At 40.5% G+C, this 20,467-nt stretch overlaps 1 protein-coding gene across 1 annotated transcript in view; it reads right to left on the reverse strand.

Annotated features, from left to right (window-relative positions):
- ca10a (carbonic anhydrase Xa) overlaps positions 1 to 20,467 on the reverse strand; it is a 305,283-nt gene that overhangs the window by 11,649 nt on the left and 273,167 nt on the right. The window contains exons 5-7 of the mRNA XM_039616256.1: positions 9,674 to 9,769; positions 2,588 to 2,660; positions 55 to 209 (exon numbers count right to left, since the gene is read on the reverse strand). Coding sequence (XP_039472190.1) covers positions 55 to 209; positions 2,588 to 2,660; positions 9,674 to 9,769 — 324 coding nt within the window. The remainder of the gene's footprint in view (positions 1 to 54; positions 210 to 2,587; positions 2,661 to 9,673; positions 9,770 to 20,467) is intronic.

Genomic DNA, 20,467 nt, shown 5'->3' on the forward strand with positions numbered 1-20,467 from the left:
CCCAGTGTATTCTGGGAGCTTTGTTTCAGGTCTGTGCTGGTGGGTGAGGCTCACCTGCATCCGTGTGAGATACACTGGCTTATTCATCAAGATCCACGTGGCGGTCTCAAAACATGGAGGGATGGTCATTGATCCATCATATGTGATAAAACTACTTGTTTCTGGATAAATCTCCTCTATGTTCAGGCCGTTCAGTAGATATGCATCATCTGCAGGGTAAAAAGCCAGAAAACCGAAACAAAATGAGACCTTTAATGTTTCATCGGAAGACACTGGAAATGTAGTTGTACAAAAATTGTATTTCACATGTAAAAATCAATGGATTTGTAAACAAATTACTAAAAGATTATCATATACTGTGATTTGTTTCACAGACTTAGAGGTAAGGAGAGAGTTACACTACCTGTTTCAGTTACTGGAGACAAAAAATAATGGCCCACAAACAAGCAGCGACTTAAGGTGGCTGCAATAAATTCATGCTCACAGGTTCTAAACCCAAGACACACTGACTGCAAAGGATTTTCTTCCAAGCAGTAAAGCAATCCTTTTATTTAGAGCATGCTAGTTTGTCCAATTATTTTTGAGTCTCTAAAAGTTGAGAACTATGTCCAAAAAATGGCTGTAATTCTGAAATCAATGCTGAAAGTTTTCAGTCACATGTTTTTTGTTTGATTTTAAATAAATGGTAGTATTATAAGGAAAAGATATGTGAAAGATGTATCATTGTCCAAATGTTTTTGGATATTCAGAAAATATTCGCATCTGGGAGTTGGACACTGGCACCAAATTCAACCACCCTGACCAAGGAGAAGTAGTACTCCATTTTTAAGAGACATGCACAACTCTCTGGTGTATATCTTTGTTGAGACTAATTAATTACTACAGCACAAATGTTAGAGTACCATACAACGTAAATGTGACTGTATATAAAAGATGGACGTCACTAATTGGTTAATGCTTAATGAAATCCTTGAGCTCAGCATTTTTAATCTTGATGTTTGGAATCCAAATCCAGTCCTCCAAGTTGGCAAATGACTTGTGATTGACAAGTCATTAGTCAGTGAGCATTGCCGTACTCTAACAGGGACTATAATTCACAAAATATTGTACTCAGTATGACCTAACATTAGTGATTCAAACTAAAGTTTCTGTTGAGTGCTAGTTTCCCATATTCTTCTATATAGCTTGAAGTCTTTTTGCAACTAGAGGATTAGCCACATGTTGGTCATTATGTAGGTTTATGACATATCTGCATTTGATTCAGTTTTTATTAAAGCTTGCAGGTTGTTTTGTTTTGGCCATGGCTCTAAAAATGAGTCAGTGTATGATTTTAATGAAACTGGTTATAAAATTCAGTATTTAACATAAATTGCTGAGCTGATATTTTCACTCATACAGAAAATTAGTAGGGTACTCTAACTCAACTGCAATTGTAGAACAAATACAGTGGATGGCATAAATCTGTGTACTCCAATTGAGTGGTAAACAGTGAAATACACTGGTGTAACAAATAAGCTGTAATTTGAGTCACTTATCATACGGAGTCTGGTCATCATTACAACTCTTTCATAAGAAATTTTTCTCACTTCTTTCATTTGCTGTTCTGTGAATGACAGCTTGTTGGTGTGGCAACACAAAACCTCTTTTATTCAAACTGTCTCCACTGTCAGGATGGTAATTGGACAGACTACAACTCTCCCTTCCTCTCTTTCTCCCCCTCCATTCGCTATAACTTGCTGTCTACTAGTCCTCTCGTGACAAATGGGCTACTGATTGTGGTAAGGTCACAGTGGTAGGCTGCTGCAGCTTTAATGCTGAATCAGCTGCATCACTACTAAATACTAACTGATCCATCAAAGGAATAAGAGCTGTGAAAAAATAAAAAATACTTTAGGCTACTCCACCTACACTGATATTTGATTGTGTGTTTTTTTTTAATGTGTATGTATCTTCATATATACTTGAGTGTAAATCTGTGCTTTTGGGAAGAAAAACAGAAAAACGTTGGGCTGGTAGCATTATTGGCTGTGAGAGGGATATGCCTAAGGACTCATGAGCATGAGTGGGTGGTGTGTGACAGCATCTGCATGTGTGTTTCTGTGAGTCAGTGTATGCGAAACAGCATATCTGACAGAGTTTTGACAGCTGTTAAAATCCATTCTACTTTGCTGCTCCTCCTACTGGACCCAAAAGATCCACCTCTGCCACCCAACAACACACCCACCCCCAGTGACGTGGTGTTCACAGACCACATGAGGTCATCCGTGAGGTACAACCCCAGAAACCAGGTTGTTAATTCTGACCAGCCCACCATGTACTGTGTCATCCACAAACTTTACAATGTAGTGGGTGGCAACCCTGGGGACGCAGTTGCGTATCAACAGGGTGAAAAGTAGAGGGCTCAGAACACAGTCCTGAGGGGAGCCTGTGCTGAGGATGATGACACTGGACAGGTTCTATCCAACAAGTCAAGCAACCAACCAAGCAAACCCCATGAACTGTGATCCACCTGGAGCACTATGCAGAGCATGCTGCTTGGCCAATTTATGATTGGTGCTTTAACAACTTATTACACACAACCACCTACTTTTATATGTTATTCTTGTGATGGTGTCTCTGTTCAGCATTCGATTCAGGAATGAGTTCGAGGTCTCAGCAATCTAGAAAAAAGAGAAAAGGAAAAAAGAGGGTCAAAAGAGTGAGGTTAAATGATCACATAATGAGTTGAGAGCTCTTCTCTTGTATGATTAAATGAAATTTAATCTATTCGGGACAGTACTTCTAAGTATAATGAGAGCGTACTTTTTAATCTATCACCTTTTTAGGAAACCATTAAAAAAGCCTCAAAGACTGTGCTCTAATGACAGCAGAACTTGAGCTGAAGTCTATCTCTGTTGCAGTAACAGGAGTTGTAAATGTCTTCATGGGAGGCAAGTGGGTAATGGATAATTTTCTGGGCAGTGGAAATGGCCCTTATGAGTGCACTTCACTCTGCTGAGGAGCAGATGGCAAACCATGCAGACATGCTTTAGGTCGACGCACACTCAGTAGAAGAGTGGAAGAAGGAGACCATCAGTTTCTGAGCCAAGTTGTTAATTCTGTGGATCCACAGTAGGTAGGTGGAAACACTGCTGGGCCTCTTTGACTCCCGTGAGTTTTACTACTGGGTTAGGTAACGGATTCCATGTATAGCTCTTATTTAAAACAAAGACATAACCTTGTGATTTTCTCTTGGCTTAAGAAGTATATGAAAATGAGGAGAGGCTACTGAAACCCCCAATGTTTGTTTGTTTTTAGTTAGCATTTCCACACATTTTTACTATGATTTTGCTTCCTTTGTTATTTGATTATTGCATACATACATCCACATATTCTTACTCATGATGTGATATTGAGTTTCATCTTGTGGCCCAGTCTCACACTTACACTGCTGAATTTGCGTGCTGATGAAAGTGGAACTGATTTTCAACTGACAAGCAACTCACTGTTTTCTGTAGGTAAACAGTTGTGAAACATTTTAAAGTGTCCTCATCAGTGCTTGCTTGGAGAAACAGCTAAGCAGTAAGATGACATTTCTTACAGCAGCTTTGCAGTCATTTCGGCACTTATGCTATTATGGAACACACATCCACAGTAGGTGTACAGCTAATTGTCAAAACAAGATAGATTTTATTGTCAACCAACTGCAAGGGCCTGGGAAGGATCACGGTTATCGGTCAAGTGTTTCGTGCCCACAAATTAGCATTTCGTGCACACGTTATACCCATTTCGTGCCCACGAAGTAGTATTTTGTGGCCACAATTTATTTATTTTTTGGACCATGTCATCAGAGGGGCTCCGTAGCTTTCTTTTTCAGTGTACTGATGCATTTTATTGACATTTATTTAAAATGCCATGTCATCACACCTTTTTTTTTTTTTTTTTTTTTTGGCCTGTCCCGTTTGGCTCTTTTGCCATCAGAATTATTGTCTAAAGGTGAAGAAAGATGCCCAACGGATTTACTTTACCAAATGGACCATCCCAGCCTTGCCGTAATGGTCTATTTGATTCACCTTTTATTGTTTTACTTTCACTTGCTAAATACGGGACAGACTTGACTGGGGAAAAGAAAAGGGAGAAAGAAAGAGGGAAAGAAAAACAGCGGGGAAGAGGGATGGGGATAAAGGGCAAAAAACAAAAACCAACAAAATAAGCAGACAAAAAATACATATATCAATCACCTGGATCACCTGTTGAGAAAGAAAAAAGAGAAAACAAGCAGAAGGAAAAAAAAGAGCAACATAATAAACAACATCAAGATGATCTATGGGAATATAACAGTAAATACTAAATATTAAACATTATTGTGCAGCACGTAAGATCGATAGCGCACAGTGTGCTTTGAGGTAGGAGCCAAAAAGGGTGTAGTTTGTGTGTGTGAGCACCCGTGTGTACACCTGTGAGCATGAGCGCGCTTGTATTTAAAAGGTTCCTTCATGTAACGATCTGCTAGAGGGTGTGGGGAGCCTCCCTAGAGAGGTGGCGTCTGATACCCAACCTGACATATAGACACAGACATACAGGCACACACAGATAGAAACATCCATTCCCACCCTCATGCTCTCATATGCAATTACTCAACACTCACCCAACGTGGAGACAGACATAAATAGACACTGTACACACAATCACACTCCCCAAGCATAATCTAAGCCCCAGGTCTAGGTACCCTTGCCCCTGAAGGGGGAAACTGCACCCAGACCCAGGTAGCGTTACCCTTTTCCCTGGGGTGGAGAGAAGCAGACTGCCCCGACTCGGCAGCAGCAGGGAGGCCCCACAATCCAGACCTCAATCGGACGGCCAACTCCTCCTCCCAGCCCCCCCGCTCCAACAGGCCGCAGAGAATGGAGGTGTGTGAAGACTCCAAACCTCCCTCCGCCCGCTCATATGTAGTGTTGATGCATGTGTGTTCTAAGGTGCATTTAAAACCCAGGAGGGCATGGAGCTACCTGCCAGAGAGCAGCAGGTAAGCGCATAGCCCCTCCTGATAGCCCTCAATGTCTAACATGCATTTAAAATTGAGAGGTGGGCAACGACGCCAGGGGTGAGGTTGTACATCCTGATGGTCTTTTGGATTCTGTGTAGCGTGCCCACCCCCAAGATATGTGTGTGTTATGAGAGTGTGAGTAATATGAATGTCTAAGTTGTGGGATAAAATTGAGGCACAGGCAGCCAGAAGGGGACAGAGGGGGGGATGCCACCCCTGCACCCTGGTGACACACCTTTACCCCAAGGCCCTGCATGTGTGGGTGATTGTGGTGGAGCGGGAAGAGGGAGGCAGCTGGAGATGGGGAGGGAAGGAAGGGAGGGCAGTGACCCCTCCTGGGGCCAGCTCCCCGCTGACCCCAGTAGGCACCCCATACTCTGCAACCCGCCAGGGAAAGGGGCCCCAGGCCCATCCGGACCGGGGCCCAGTTCAGCAGCGCCGCCTGGCCCCACAGAGCCCGGGACAGCCCACCCGACCCCACCACAGAGAAAACTGCACCCACCCCGTCATCCACACATCTTCCAGACTACACAAGACAATAGACGCCCAGGCTGAGATCTTCCTCCACCTCTCCTATATCTCCCCCTGCTGCAGAGTGAGTTCCTGAAGAGAGGAGACCCCCTGCAAGAGGTCTCCTCTCAACAGCCTGCAACAGCCTCAGCCACCAGTTGAAGAGCCCCCCAGGTGGCTCGATGCACTGGCGGCACCCTGCGTCAGGGCTGGGCCCCCATACACCCACCCGCCCACAACCCCGGCAACACACCAACCAGGACCCAGGCCCCAAGGCCCCAAGGCCCAGCCAGGGCTCCAGTCCAGAGACGGAGCTCCCCCAGAACCCCACGCCCGTCCCGGACCCACCCAGGGGCAGCCAGGCTACCAGGTCAGTAACCCACGTCCGTCAGCACAGACCCTCCCCTAGCCCCGCTGCACGCAGCCACGAGGAAACCGCCATCTAAGAGCCAACAGAGCCCTTAATATGCCATGTCCGCAACCCCAGGTTGAGCCCTCCAAGGAAGATGCTCCTGGGGAATCCCCCGACGCCCCAAGCCTGTCCCTACCCCCACACCAATCATAACAGTGACGGTGGGACCAAACTATGACCCCCCACCCCCACTAGGTGATGGAGCTGATCAAAGGAGCCCAGAGCAATTGATGTGATGTGGTGGCAGAGGCTGTATCAAGACTAATGTAATCTATTGGATAATTTCTATATTGGTTAGAATTAAGATTATTTTTATTTTTCCAGTTCATGAGGACTGTTTTCTTGGCAATGCATAGGGCAGTGAAAACAGTATGGGCTATATTCTTTTCTGTAGTGACATTATCTAAGCTGCCCAACAAACACACTAAAGGGGAAGTTGGAATGTTACATTTCAGACACTTTGATAAGTTTTCACATATCTCGCGCCAAAACTTCTGAACTGGTGGACAGAACCAAAGAGCGTGGATATAATTGTCCGGTGAATTGGTTTGGCAGTGTGAGCAGTTGTTGGTAGACATAAAGCCCATCTTGAACATCCGATGACCTGTATAGTGCACTCTATGTAGTATTTTGTATTGAATTAATTGAAGACTGGGATTTCTAATTAAATGAAAAGTTTTTAAGCAAATCTGAGACCAGAAGTTTTGGTCTAAGTTAACTGATAAATCCGCTTCCCATTTTGCAATAGGAAGTGATATTGATTCATCTGTTTTAGAAAGCATTCTGTATATTTTGGAAAGTAATTTTGGGGTTTTAAGAGTAAGAAATTGTATCACACTTGGTGGTGTTTGTAGTTCAACTTGACCCGGTTTAAATTTCTTTTTTACTATGGATTTAATTTGTTGATATTCTAAAAATCTTTTCTTGTTGATCCCATATTGTGTAACTAGTCTGTCAAATGGAATAAATTCTGTTCCTTTTAATATATGTTCTAAATATTTGATTCCTTTACCACTCCAATCTGGAAAGTTTATCATATTATTGTTTTGTAATATGTCAGGGTTGTTCCAGATGTACGTTTGCATGGGATTAATGAAGAGTCCGTCAATTTTAGAAACTCCCACCATGCTGTCAGAGAAGAGCTGATGCTGACGCTTTTGAAGCATTCATGTCGTTGGATGTTTGAGCTGATAAATGGTAGGTCTGAAATCTCTAGATTATTGCAAAGTGCTTGTTCTACATCTAGCCAAGGTTCATCTAAGAGGGTATGTTTTAGCCATCCTGAGATAAATTGAAGCCTGTTGGCTAAGAAGTAGTGCTGAAAGTTAGGTAGTTCTAATCCTCCTTTATCCTTGGTCTTTTGTAGTGTTTTTAAGCTTATATGTGGGGGTTTATTTTTCCAAAGGAATTTGGACATATATGAATCTAGAGATCTGAACCAATCTTGTGGCGGTTTAGTTGGGATCATTGAGAATAAATAATTCACTTTTGGTAAGACCATCATTTATAGCGGCAACCCTTCCCATGAGTGATATGGGTAAACATTTCCATCTAGCCAGATCACCTTCTACTTTCTTTAAAAGTGGGATATGGTTTAATTTAGTTAGATCTGCAAGCTTGGGAGAAACATTAACACCTAAATATTTTATATTTCCCGATTGCAGTGGTGTAGAAGAAGAATTATGGGAGGAGCAATTAATTGGAAGGACTGTAGATTTTGATCAGTTAATTAAGTAATCTGATATTCTTGCAAAAGAGTTTATCAATTCAAGTGTTTCGTGCCCACAAATTAGCATTTCGTGTGCACGTTATACCTGTTTCGTGCCCTCGAAATAGTATTTCGTGGGCACAAATAAGTATTTCGCGGGCACGTTATACCCATTTTGTGCCCACGAAGTAGTATTTTGTGGCCACAATTTATTTATTTTTTGGACCATGTATTCAGAGGGACTCCGTAGCTTTCTTTTTCAGTGTACTGATACATTTTATTGACATTTATTTAAAATGCCATGTCATCACACCTTAATGTTTGGTAAAAAATTAGATCTGATGCTTTAGAAAACCTCTTTTCCTAAATTAGTTTTGAGGGTAAGAATACCAAAATAATTAGTTCAACAGAATTTAAAGATAAACCTTCTCATTGCAGACTGGATTTTGGAATTCCTGAAAAGGATCAATACATTTATTTGGTTTTCATATTGTTGTGTCCACTGGAATCAAATATTTTGTTTTTAAAAACATTGAAAATATTAGGAAACATGCTTCTATACTTCACCCACTTAGTCTACCTGTCCAATCAGTGCACCTGCTTAACTAGCAATTTAGGACTGCAAGCCTTACTGCAAAAGTTCCTGAATCGCTGCACTAGCCAGAATATGCTCTATATTGTTATGTTTTTAAAATATTCGAAAATGCTGAAAAATAAACCGGTGCATTGGTACATTCATTTTTCCGTTGACCCTGACTAATCTTCCAGCTGCTGTAAAGCGGGAATGCTACCACCACCATGCTTCACTATATGGACGGTATTGGCCAGGTTATAAGTGGTGCCTGGTGCCTGGAGTAAGGTCCTTCTACCCTGATTGCTCAGATTGGCTGGGGGGCCAGTTTAGGAAGACTCCTAGTGGTTCTGAACTTCTTCCATTTATCAGTGATGGAGGCCACTGTGCTCAATGTGACCTTCAGTGCTGCAGACATTTTTAAGGACCTTCTCCAGATCTGCGCTTTATTACAATCCGATCTCAGAGGTCTACAAAAAAATCCATTGACTGCATAGCATGGTTTCTCTCACATGTACTATCAAATGTGGGACCTTATATAGACAGTTCTTGCCAAATCATGTCCAGTCAACGAAATTTACCACAGGTGGGCTCCAATCAAACAGAATGCACCCAAGCTCAAATATGAGCGTAATTGTTTTTAAGGTTTTTAATAAATGGTAAATGGACTGATTCTTACATAGCACTTTTCTGCTCACCAGGAGCACTCAATGAGCTTTATACAACATGCCACCTTCACCCATTCACACAAGCACTTCTCCTATGCTTTGTAAGCGCTTTCTACCTAACATTCACACACATTCACATTCATACTCCGATGCATGCATCAGAGAGCAACTTGGGGTTAGTATCTTGCCCAAGGATATTTGACATGCACACTGGGGGAGACAGAAATCGAATCACCAAACTTCCGATCAGTAGATGACCTGCTATGCCTCCTGACTTATAGCCACCCACAAGAACTTACGTACATGTTTTATTTTTTAGGCATTTGAAACAATTTCAAACAAATGTTATTAACTTCGTAATTATATGGTATTGTGTGTAGAACTTTGAGGTGAAAAAAATGTATTTAATTTTTTTGATTTTGGAATTTTCCGGGAGCAGTGTATACTCATGACAGTGGAGTTCAACACTCATAGAAGCTATGGCATTCTGTCAAAGTAGGAAAACTGCGTTAAGTTATTCTTGAATAAGTATATTGTTACTGGCTTGTAATACTGATTAAACCAGGTCAAAGTTAACATGGCTTTCATGCCCAGATTCAGTATGAATGTATAAAACTCAGAATGTAGCAATTTGCATTCTACTGGATGTTATTGCTATAACTCAGAATGTCATAGTAACTGTAGGTTGTTCTGTATCAAGATAAACTTCCATTTCTGTGAGTGAATACAAGTACACATATGTATTCGCGCAGTGATTAAACATATGTATGAGGTTTACCTTCATGAATATAGACACTATGACCAGTCCATTGGGGCTTTTTGCAGCTTCTGTATAATTTGTGTACAGCTCATGATTGTAGTGGATCAGCTGAACCTGGAACACAAAGAGAAGTAGGGAATTATAGAAAGAAAATCATCAGTCTGATAGTTTTAGTTTAAACATCATGAAGGTGCTTGAAACAGTTACTATAAAATAGAAACCTTTGAGCACCTTTGTCAAGAATGTATAGTTGCCTTGTATCGATACTCAATCATTCACTTAAATCTTTCCTTATGGCTAGCATATCAGATGATTAAAAAGGGAAAATCAATACAAATCTCTTGTAAATTAAAATGGAATCAGCTGACATGCAGATAATTTGTATACTCAATGTGTATAAGGACAGAAGTAATTTGAAAGATGTACAATATATCACAAATAGGCACTTCTTAGAGAAAAGGTTTAAAAGTATCAGATTTTAACAATGAACTGAAAGAAAAAGAGGACAGGGAAATTAAATACATTTCTGTAGTTGACAGGAAAGTAACCCATGCAACAAACAAATACATTTTTATTCGATCTTTCAATCACACCAGGAACCAGAACCTTTTGGCTTCCGTTCCTTTTGTGTGCCATTCCTGTGTCTTGTTTCCTCCTTTTTTATCTGCTCTTTGTAGTATGGCGGGGTCTCCAAGCTAAGGGAGGTCAGTGAAGTCTGGGAATAGCATTACCACAAGGATTCCCTGCAGACCAACACGATGATTTTATTTATTTTACTATTTTTCTGTCTATAAACTGCAAATACAATACAATATAAAATACAATACCCTTTGTCCCCTCCGTGAATTGCTACTTTATTGTGGTGGAGGTGTGGAGGGATATGGTTACCGGTGCCACACTCTGTGGCCATGTCCATGGGTCCCAGCCCAGCACAGCCTAAAGAGGGGATTATGGGTCCACCCTCCTACATGCCCACCACCTGCAGGAGGTGCCACAGGAGTTGGGTGCAGTGTGTGCTGGGCAACGGCCAGGGGCAGAGACCCTGACGGACTGATCTCCAGCTCAGGGAAACTCAAAGTGCAGGAAACTGGGTGAGGCAGGCATTCTCATGATGTCAGTATGGGCATGTCCTACCGGGAAGAGGCCCTGAGACAGAACCAGGACACGTTGGAGAGATTATATCTTTTGGCTGGCCTGAGAGTGCCTTATTTTTCCCCAGGAAAGGCTGGAGGAGGCTACAGCTTGGAGAAGGAGTTCTGTGATTCTCTGCTTAGGGTGCTGCGACCAAACTCCAGATAAGCGGAAGAAAATGGATGGATGGACATACCCTTTGTGATGTCAACCATTGTTTAGTGAAGTTCCTTTGACATTTTCCTGTTCCCATCTCAGTATTATTATTGAAACTAGGCTTCATAAGTAAGAAACACATTTCAGAAAAAACAGGAACTGAAAGACGTCTGCACTTCTGGCAGCTATAAACATTCATTGCAAAAATGTAATCATCCTACATGCATCAAAAACTATTTACCATTTTTTCACAAAATATCTTCTTTGCATTAGGGGCTACAGTTCCTTTATGGTTACCCCTAACCCATAACATTATAGATTAAAGTTGGTTAGCTTAGCATTTGTGCCATAAATAATAATAACTTAAAAATACAAAACTATACCCATAGTATTTTATCCAAGCACACAAATATTAGCACAGGAGAAAAAGTCTGCTTTTTTAGGTATTAAAAAAATCTGTCACTTACTTCTTAGATTGGCAGAATGCCTAAAAATGTATTACCTTTACATTATAGTTGTTCAATATGTGGTAATATACACAATGACCCCCATGAATACAAAGATGGTAAATAACTTATTTCAAGCACAAACGGCTGACAATAATTTTCAGATTTTTCTCGAAGGCTTTCCCTCCTCACCTCCACAAACTTCTCCTCCTCCCTCACTGGCAAAGAGCATACTGTACAGGGGTATATAAATAAACAGTTATAAGAGGAGAGTAATTATGAAATGCTTGATTGGGAGAGTGCAGCACAGCAGAACTTCTATAAATGCAATCAAGGCAAGAGAGGAAGTGATTAGAGTCCTTTGCTGATCTGATTAGATTTTTAGGTGAGAGTGGCAGAGGCAGCCAAAAGAACCCATCCCCACTCTCCCAATGACAAATTGCCCAAGTGTGCTGCTGGTGGGCAATAAAAGGCCAGTGTGGGCCATAATAAAGTGAGAATGTCTGCCAAATAGAGAAGGGAAAAAAGAGGGCGAAAATAGAAGTTGTAATTAGACAGAAATAGTTACAGAAAGAGCAGAAGAAAGATAATTTTATGTGTTGGCCAGACTGGTGAGCCTACTGTACCTCATCATTTATTGCAGTTTCGCGCTGTTCAAACAACTCACACTAACTATTAAGTTCAACACCTCTGTCAATGTAACAGGAACATGTTACTAAGGCTACGTTCACACTGCAGGTCTTAATGCTCAAATCCGATTTTTTGATCAAATCCGATTTTTTTGTCTGCTTGTTCACACTACAAATAAAATGCGACAGCAAACGTGCTCTAGTGTGAACGATCAAAGCGACCCGCATGCGCAAAAGAAGACGTCACACACAACTCGCTCTGTTTAGACCCAGAGCAAACAATATTGTTTGACTGATGGCCCTTAATATAAAGACTTCGGACTTTACGTTTCCCAATTTTTGCTTTAAGTTATTTTGTTATTTACATAATAATGTAGATAGCCTAATAATTATCCTTATTGCTGTTTTAGAGAGGCGGTGCTTCAAAGGATAGTTGCAGATTTCGGTCAGAATCTGCAGATTATACAGTACAAATAAAATGTTCACGTTGTGTTCCCAACAGTTTCACTGACATCTACGCTGGATGGCCAGGAAGCGTTCGCGATGTCTTCTCGGGCGCTTCTCCGGCGCTGATAATTGGCATCTGTCCTGTGTCAGTGACGTAAAAGACGGATTTAATGCGACATGACCGTTCAAACAGCAGTCGCTTTCTAAAACATCGGATATGTATCGGATTCAGTACCACAGAGTGACCCAGATCGGATTTGAAAATATCGGATTTGTGCCGTTCACACTGTCATACCATGATCGGATATGGGCCGCATAGGGTCAAAAAAATCGGATTTGATGCGCTTTCGCCTGCAGTGTGAACATAGCCTTAGATTCAGCGGTAACACTGTGTTTCATTCTGCTGAATATTATACAGTTCCGTAACACTAGAGTTCTGAGTGGGAATCTAACAAGTTTTAGCTGTAATGTGTATCGGACATGATGTATCGGACAGAGTAAAACTTAGTAATACTGATAAAAGTACATACTGGAGGCACAAATTTAGCCATTTAAATCATGTAAGTGACTTTTACATCCCATTGTATCCACCAGATCACCAGTGACCAGTTTATGGCTAGGTTCACCTCCACTCCTTTATATAGAGTTTTTTTTACAAATGGCATTGACTTGTCTACTGTTTGGTGACCCCTGACATTGTCCAAGTCCATGCTGTGATCAGTTTTGGTTTGGTGTTCACAGACATTAGTGGGACCTGAGTTAGCTCTATTCACTGAGTTGGACTATAAACAAATTAGTCACTGGAACATATCCTGTTTGCAAAGGCCTAGAATGCACGAGAATTTCATTGGAACATTCTAAGTACTAATAGTCAAGTAAGGTAAGTTCACATCCCATCTTTCTAAGGTGCTTGGAAAGAAAAGCGTCTGGACTTCTTTAAGACGTTTCACCTCTCATCCGAGAAGCTTCTTCAGTCCTAAAAGCAATTGGTGGGGAGCCCCAGATTTTTAAGTCCTATGGGAGTGTCCCCAAGAGGGTAATGGACCCGCATGGACCCTATTGATCTTCTACCTAATCACACGAGCCAAGGGGTGAAAATGGATATGGGTCACAATCAGCCAAGGTTTCGGGTGAACCCATTGTGAAACCTAGCCCCACCCTATCATGTGATTTACTGAGGTCAAATGGCCCGGAGTGCTCCACCAGTTGCTCTTAGAACTGAAGAAGCTTCTCGGATGAGAGGTGAAATGTCTTCAAGCAAACTTGATGCTTTTCTTTCCAAGCTCCTCAGACTACAATGACCTGGATGACTGAAAACACATCCGATCTTTCACATTTTTTACCTAATTGTTTTCCCTTGTTTGATTAGGTTTAGGCATCAATAACTTTTAGGTTTACATCCTTTCACAACTATAACTACATGTTTGAAGGCAACAACAAACATCTACAACAAGCCTCTCCTCCATTCTTTCCATTAGCAAACAACACAGAAATCTGTAGCAAAGAGTTATATTATAGTCATCAAGGGACTGCTAATTAATATCTTCCACACACTGAAAAACACACAAAGCATTTAATGCATATTGTCAGTGCTAGCTTTGTTAAAGTTTTGCCTTAAATAATCAAGTTCATGAATGGCAGAAAGACATTTCATTATCACCACTTACATTTGCAGAAGCACTGCCATCAAAAATTTCCAAAAACATATAACAAAAAATAATGTTTCAGTTTAAAGCTGAAAAACATGTGATTCATCAAATACATCAACAGTAACAGTGAAATAAGGCCAGCATTAAGTCAAACATCAAACTGTAGCTTGTTTGATAAATACTGGAAATATATCAAAATATTAAAATTAAAGAAGAATTTTTCACATGATTCCATGGGAAACCCTCTAAAAAAACAACCACACTAAAACTTTCCACTGAATGCAGCTCTTCTAAGTACTTGGTGAGTTAGCAGCTTCTTTGGCCATTTTTAGGTCAGTTAAACCTGGATGGAAAGCTGCACTGAATGAACAGGGTATGAATGGTCACTATTATTCACAACAAGGGGTCATGACAGTGTCTTTATGGCATGATGGCTCGGTGCCTTCAGGGATAGGGAAATATGGAGACAGCAAGTCGATACAGGAAAGAAGGGTGCTTAGCACTAACAGCTTTCTAAGCGCTGGGCTGGAAATGATGCTCCCTGTCTCAGCCTTAGTTAATCCTTGGATCCTTCTTCAGATTAACAGGATAATGTATACTATCAAGAAACCTACAAATGGAGAAGTCTTGCTGCCATGTACAAATATGCTGATCACACTCTGGATATGTATCTGCATTGCTTTTTTGCTGTCGTTTTCCACCATGTTTTTTTTTCTAATGTGGCAGAAGCATCGCTCAATCAAATCAGCTGTGCTAATACAAAATAAACCGCAATGGTAATTGAGCATAAACCCAAATTTAGGTTTTTTTTCTTCAGATATTTTTCTTCAAAAAAAGCCATGCACTGGTGTTCTGATGCAATTGTAATCCAAGATCCTTCACAACAAAGCTACTGTGGTGCAAATGTGGGTGTAATGTCCCATTTAATAGTGATTAATGATAATTAGAGCAAGAGAAAATAAAATAGGAAGAATCTCCTCATCTGCAGCTCTATGACCAATAATCTGCCACAGCGATATTAGCTCAATGTGATTTTCTGTGTGTGACTATATTTGAAATAGGATATCCAAGGTATGTTTCTGTGGCTGATGGGGATTTAAAATGTTTGAAGCGACTGCCTGTGGCAAATCCTTTTCAAACACCTGACAAGATTTGAATTAAATGTATCTGGATCCCCTCTTCAGAAATAAGTGCTGTCTCTTTCTGTCTGTGGGGCTGACACTGTCACATGTATTAGGTGTAAATTTAATTTAATCCATTAAAACTAATATTGAATGGCACTTCCTTAAGTTATTTGTCCATGATCATGTTGTTTTATTAGATAATATAAATCAGTAAAAAAAAAAAAAAAGCCCATGAAGGAAACTGGTCTATTCCTATTGATGATAAGGTTTCAAATGACACCAAAAGTCTGACATTGCTTTTAGTTAATGAGATAAAAGTCTCTGCACATATATGTCTGTGAAGGTTCTCAGTCATCCAGGTCATCGTAGTCAAAGGAGTTTGCAAAGAAAAGCGTCTGGACTTCTTTAAGTTGCTTGAAGACGTTTCACCTCTCATCCGAGAAGCTTCTTCAGTTCTAAGGTCAAATGGCCGAGAGTCCCAGATTTAAACCCAGTGGGAGTATCCCCCCAAGGAGGGACAAAGGACCCCCTGGTGATCCTCTAATCACATGCGCCCAGGTGTGAAAGCGGGTGTGGGACCTAATCTGCACATATAGGATTGTTTATTGGTTATAAGGGCTGCAGTCACCCCAGCCATAAACTGTTCAAGCTACTTCCATCAGGCAGGAGCTACTGCGGTATCCGGTCCCGAACCAGCAGACTGAGAGACAGCTTTTTCAATCAGGCCATCAGACTGCTGAACACTTCATAGACACCTCACCTTCACTTACTGGAACTTCAACATTATGCACTCCATACTGTACATAAATGCCATTTCTTTTGCACAATATCCAACTGCTAACCTCTGTATATTGTATATTGTATATTTTATTTTATTTTATTTTATTTTATATATATGAATGCACACACACACGTATATATACATATTTGGTATACATATTCAGTAATTCTCAGATTCACTTTCTTATATTTTGCTTTGTTCTTATGTTATTGTATTTTGCACACCTCTGTTGCTTGTGAAGCTTGCACACAAGAATTTCACTCGCATGTGCTGTACCAGTGTACCTGCACATGTGATGTGACAATAAAAGTGATTTGATTTGATTTATTAGGTGCCGTTAGGGAGATTATTACTGAAAAATTCTCACACACACTACTGAAACACTCTCGCACACACTACTGAAACGCTCTCACACACTCCACTGAAATGCCTTTACACACACTACTGAAAACCAAGGCATTTCAAATGAACAGGAAGGTGTTTCAGATGAACACAAGGTTGTTTCCTGAACGAGAAAGTAAAGGAAAAAGTGGTACATTGGGGTCCCTATGGACCCCAAAGCGCTTTACACTACATTCAGTCATCCACCCATTCACACATCCACCCATTCACACACTGGTGATTGTAGCCACAGCTACCCTGGGGCGCACTGACAGAGGCAAGGCTGCTGGACACTGGCGCCACCGGGCCCTCTGACCACCACCAGTAGGCAACGGGTGAAGTGTCTTGCCCAAGGACACAACGACCGAGACTGTCAGAGCCGGGGCTCGAACCGGCAACCTTCCGATTACAAGACGAACTGCCAACTCTTGAGCCACGATGGTATAATGTGTGCAATACCAACAGTATTTTTTTTTCAATGCCCCGTTGCAAAGAGTTGGTAAATCTGGCTCCTATGTACTACAATACCTTAGTGTAACATATTTCTATAATGGCAAAGTTTCCGATCTTATTAAAAAAAAAGACTGTCACTCACTATCACCCCACCAAGGCAGATACTATATAATGATATATGATATAATACAATACAGTATATAAAATTAACTCTTCTGTTTGCCTAACTACATCAGTTTCAACTAATTTGCCATTTCTGTTGTCCCTATTTATTTTTTGTAGCCTCAAGTTTCTAATGGCTTGTGACAATAAGCTGGTGTGTCTAAAGCTCCAAGATTTTCACGAGCTAACGGAGATGCTAATCCCAAAGGTATTTAAAATCAAAGCCCTCTATGTAAGGACACTTTTAATAAGATCCCAATAAAACGAAAAAGTATCATCATTTGGGAAAAAATGTCAACAATTTGTCTCCAAGCAAAATAACATATATTTATTTAAAACAAATGTTTGGGAGCAACCAAGATGGATATTTCTTATTTTAATTTGTTTAAGATAAACTATAATTTCTTGCTTTTGATGTATATTTTTGGTCTTTCTCTGTTGAAGAGTGAATCAGATAAGGACAAAGATCTTTCCCACCTCTCCAGCTCCAAATCAGCATTAAGCAGGTGTGCAACTGATAAGGACAGTGACAATGATTGTTTTGAAGTTGATACTCAACAAATTCAACGAGACATGAGCAGCCAAGTCACTAAAAGGTTTAGAAGTCATGTTAAGCGTGATAACCCGGGCACTAGCAGTGATGAAGAAGATGATACTGGCACCAACTGTATTGCCAGGAGTGTTGGTAAAAGATGAAGAGCAAAGCAAGTAAGTGATGGGAGCAGCATTTGTGATGAAGGTTTACGTGGCAAGAAGTGATAACAAACCTGGCACAAGCAGTCACAGCAGAGGTTTCATGGCAAGAAGTGATGACATCCCTGCCATGAGTGTTAACGCTGATGATTACTCCTCACATTTAACTCTCGCGGCATCACTTTCTGGCAATCCTTCAGATGATGAATAATTAAATCAAGCTATAATTGCAAGCTTGGAGAGTCAGATGTACGGAATTTGAATTACAGGTTTCCAGAATTGTCAAATCAATATAAAACTTTAAATCTCTATGATCAGTATGACACATATTCTCAAATTCTGTAAAATGACCATGTAGCTGATATATTTTATTTTGTGTTTTATTTTCTTTTTTTAGTGTAGAAAAAGTCCCGCTTCAAGAGATACTGCTGGAACTGTAATGCAAAATTAGCACAAAAAAGCAGTGCAAATGTAATATAAATCGCTCTGCTGTGTGGGAGGGAGCCGTGCATGGTTTTCAAAGGATCCCAACTTGATGATCTGTGTGAAATGAGGAAGGGGTTGACTTAGGTGGGCCAAGGAGGGAATTCTTGAGACTACTGATGGACACCATTGCAGGGTCACCCATGTTTGAGGGGAAATAAAACTGCAAGAACTTGGCTCTTGAGAGTACTGGTAATTACCTATTTTTCTAAGATTAATAGTGTGAACTGTTTAACTGATATGGATCTTTACAGGCAACATTATTGACAGTTTTGCTTTTCCTTTAATTCTGTTGCAGTAAGCTTGGTACATGGTGGTCCTAACCACCTAACTTTCTGTCACCAACAGCATTTTCTCTTCTGGTTGGCAATTCATCAAATCCAACCCTGGAAAACATAGCTGACCTGGAACTCTTCAAAAAAGTCAAAAAGGTCAGTATGTTTATTTTATAAATCTTATATTGCATTAGAATACAAACTAGTATTCCATTTGAGCAGGACTGTGTTAACTTGTCAAGGTTTTAATATTCCCAAATTCATCTGCCTCAGTCAGGTTGATGTTTTAAGACTCATTACGGTGATTGTTCTTCAGGATTCATACAGGTAGATACCAACTATTTAACAGTACTTTAGAAGTTTATTTAGACTATTGAGTGTGAACATATAGTCTTTGTCTCACATTACTCCGTGCATGTGTCTTTGACATGGTTGTCTTTGGATCTGTTTATTCTTCTGCTGTCTCAGTTTCTGCTGTCATTTTAAGGAAAATGCTTTCAGTATGTTGTTAGTTTTGATCAGATATGTTTTCTTATATTTCTTTTTTTTTTCTTTTTAAGCAAAAATATTTGATTCAATGCAAAATGCGTAAAAGTGAAGAAACACATCTATTCCCTGATTTCCATCATTTTCTAATAGATTCACTTGTTGAATAATGTTCTTTGCGGTCTCATTAATGTTGACGTCATTATCTGGAATTATGACATTATTGTTTGACTGAAGTTCTGGTAATGGCCCTTCATCAATGCCATAATAGTTATCGACATGAAAAATGTAATTTATAAACGACTGGATTCCCACATTGTTTGTGACACCTGTATGCCACAGATGAAGAGGTGCCTGTCCTCCTTGTGTAGAGATGCCATGGTTGTTCCACTGATTGACACTGATTCTGCTCTTTACTCTTGCTTTTTCAATCTTTGGCGAATAAACATAATACAGACAAAAAAGATGTAGCTCATTCAGTGAATCCAACATATCCCCTTCTTCCATGAAGTTAAAAAAAATTATAAAGTGTCAGATACAATTCTGTGGAGTTCTGCCCACAGTCTTTCAATTCTTTGGTTATGTACTGAAACACCTGTAATAACACTGCCTACTCCTCTTCTCTGTAACATAAAACAAGCATCCTGTATATTTTCCATACTGTAATCACACCTGACCCTTAAGCCAAACCAAAGTTTTGTATTCCTTTCAAAAATAATGAGAAGACACATGAGGCTCTGTTATTGGATAAGCAATTTAAGTATATGATGGTTCGGCTGAAGCTATCAACACAGCTAGAGCTGCTCAATTAATCGAATTTTAATCTCGATTACGATCTGGGTTTTCAACGATCATTAAAAATGACTGAGCCGATTATTAGCACCTCCCTCGTGCTTTACTCTCGCGCTGCTCCGTGTGGCAAATCGAGCGCACCTCTCTGCGTTTCGAACACGCGTCACAACAATTAAGGGGACCCGAGGGAAGCTCGGAAAGCTCGGAAAGCTAAGCAGAAGTTATTTGGAGAGGAGAGGACAATGGCTGCTGAAGAAAGAATGCTGTTGGTTGAAAAGAGAGGTAAAACGACTTCAGTGGTGTGGAAACCAATGTTCCCTCTAAGCTGCGCACTGCTGGCACGGTCTCTGCGCACAAAAAAAATCTAACCTGAATTGAAATTAAAATTAAAACTTTAACAATTCTGTTTTGCAGTGTTAGTCAGTAAGTGACTGGCTGCTCCTGTATGGGATTAGAACGATGCCACCTTATCCTATAGTCCAGCCAATAATGCGATTCACATTCGTATATACGCAGCCAATCAACGTTGTTGACAGGCTATGACAGCGTCCTTATGTGCCGACACCAGTGTTTTAGCCAGCAAAGCGGCGTGGCTGATGTGCAGAGAAGCCACATTAATGACAATGTGTACAACCATTGGAGATGTGAGCAGGACAGACGGAACAATTGACGGAAAAAGTGTGGACTTTATAACAGTTTTTTAATTGTGTTGATAGGCCACGTA

The sequence above is a fragment of the Oreochromis aureus genome, linkage group 8 (assembly GCF_013358895.1).
Source record: "Oreochromis aureus strain Israel breed Guangdong linkage group 8, ZZ_aureus, whole genome shotgun sequence".
NCBI classification, from domain to species: Eukaryota; Metazoa; Chordata; class Actinopteri; order Cichliformes; family Cichlidae; genus Oreochromis; species Oreochromis aureus.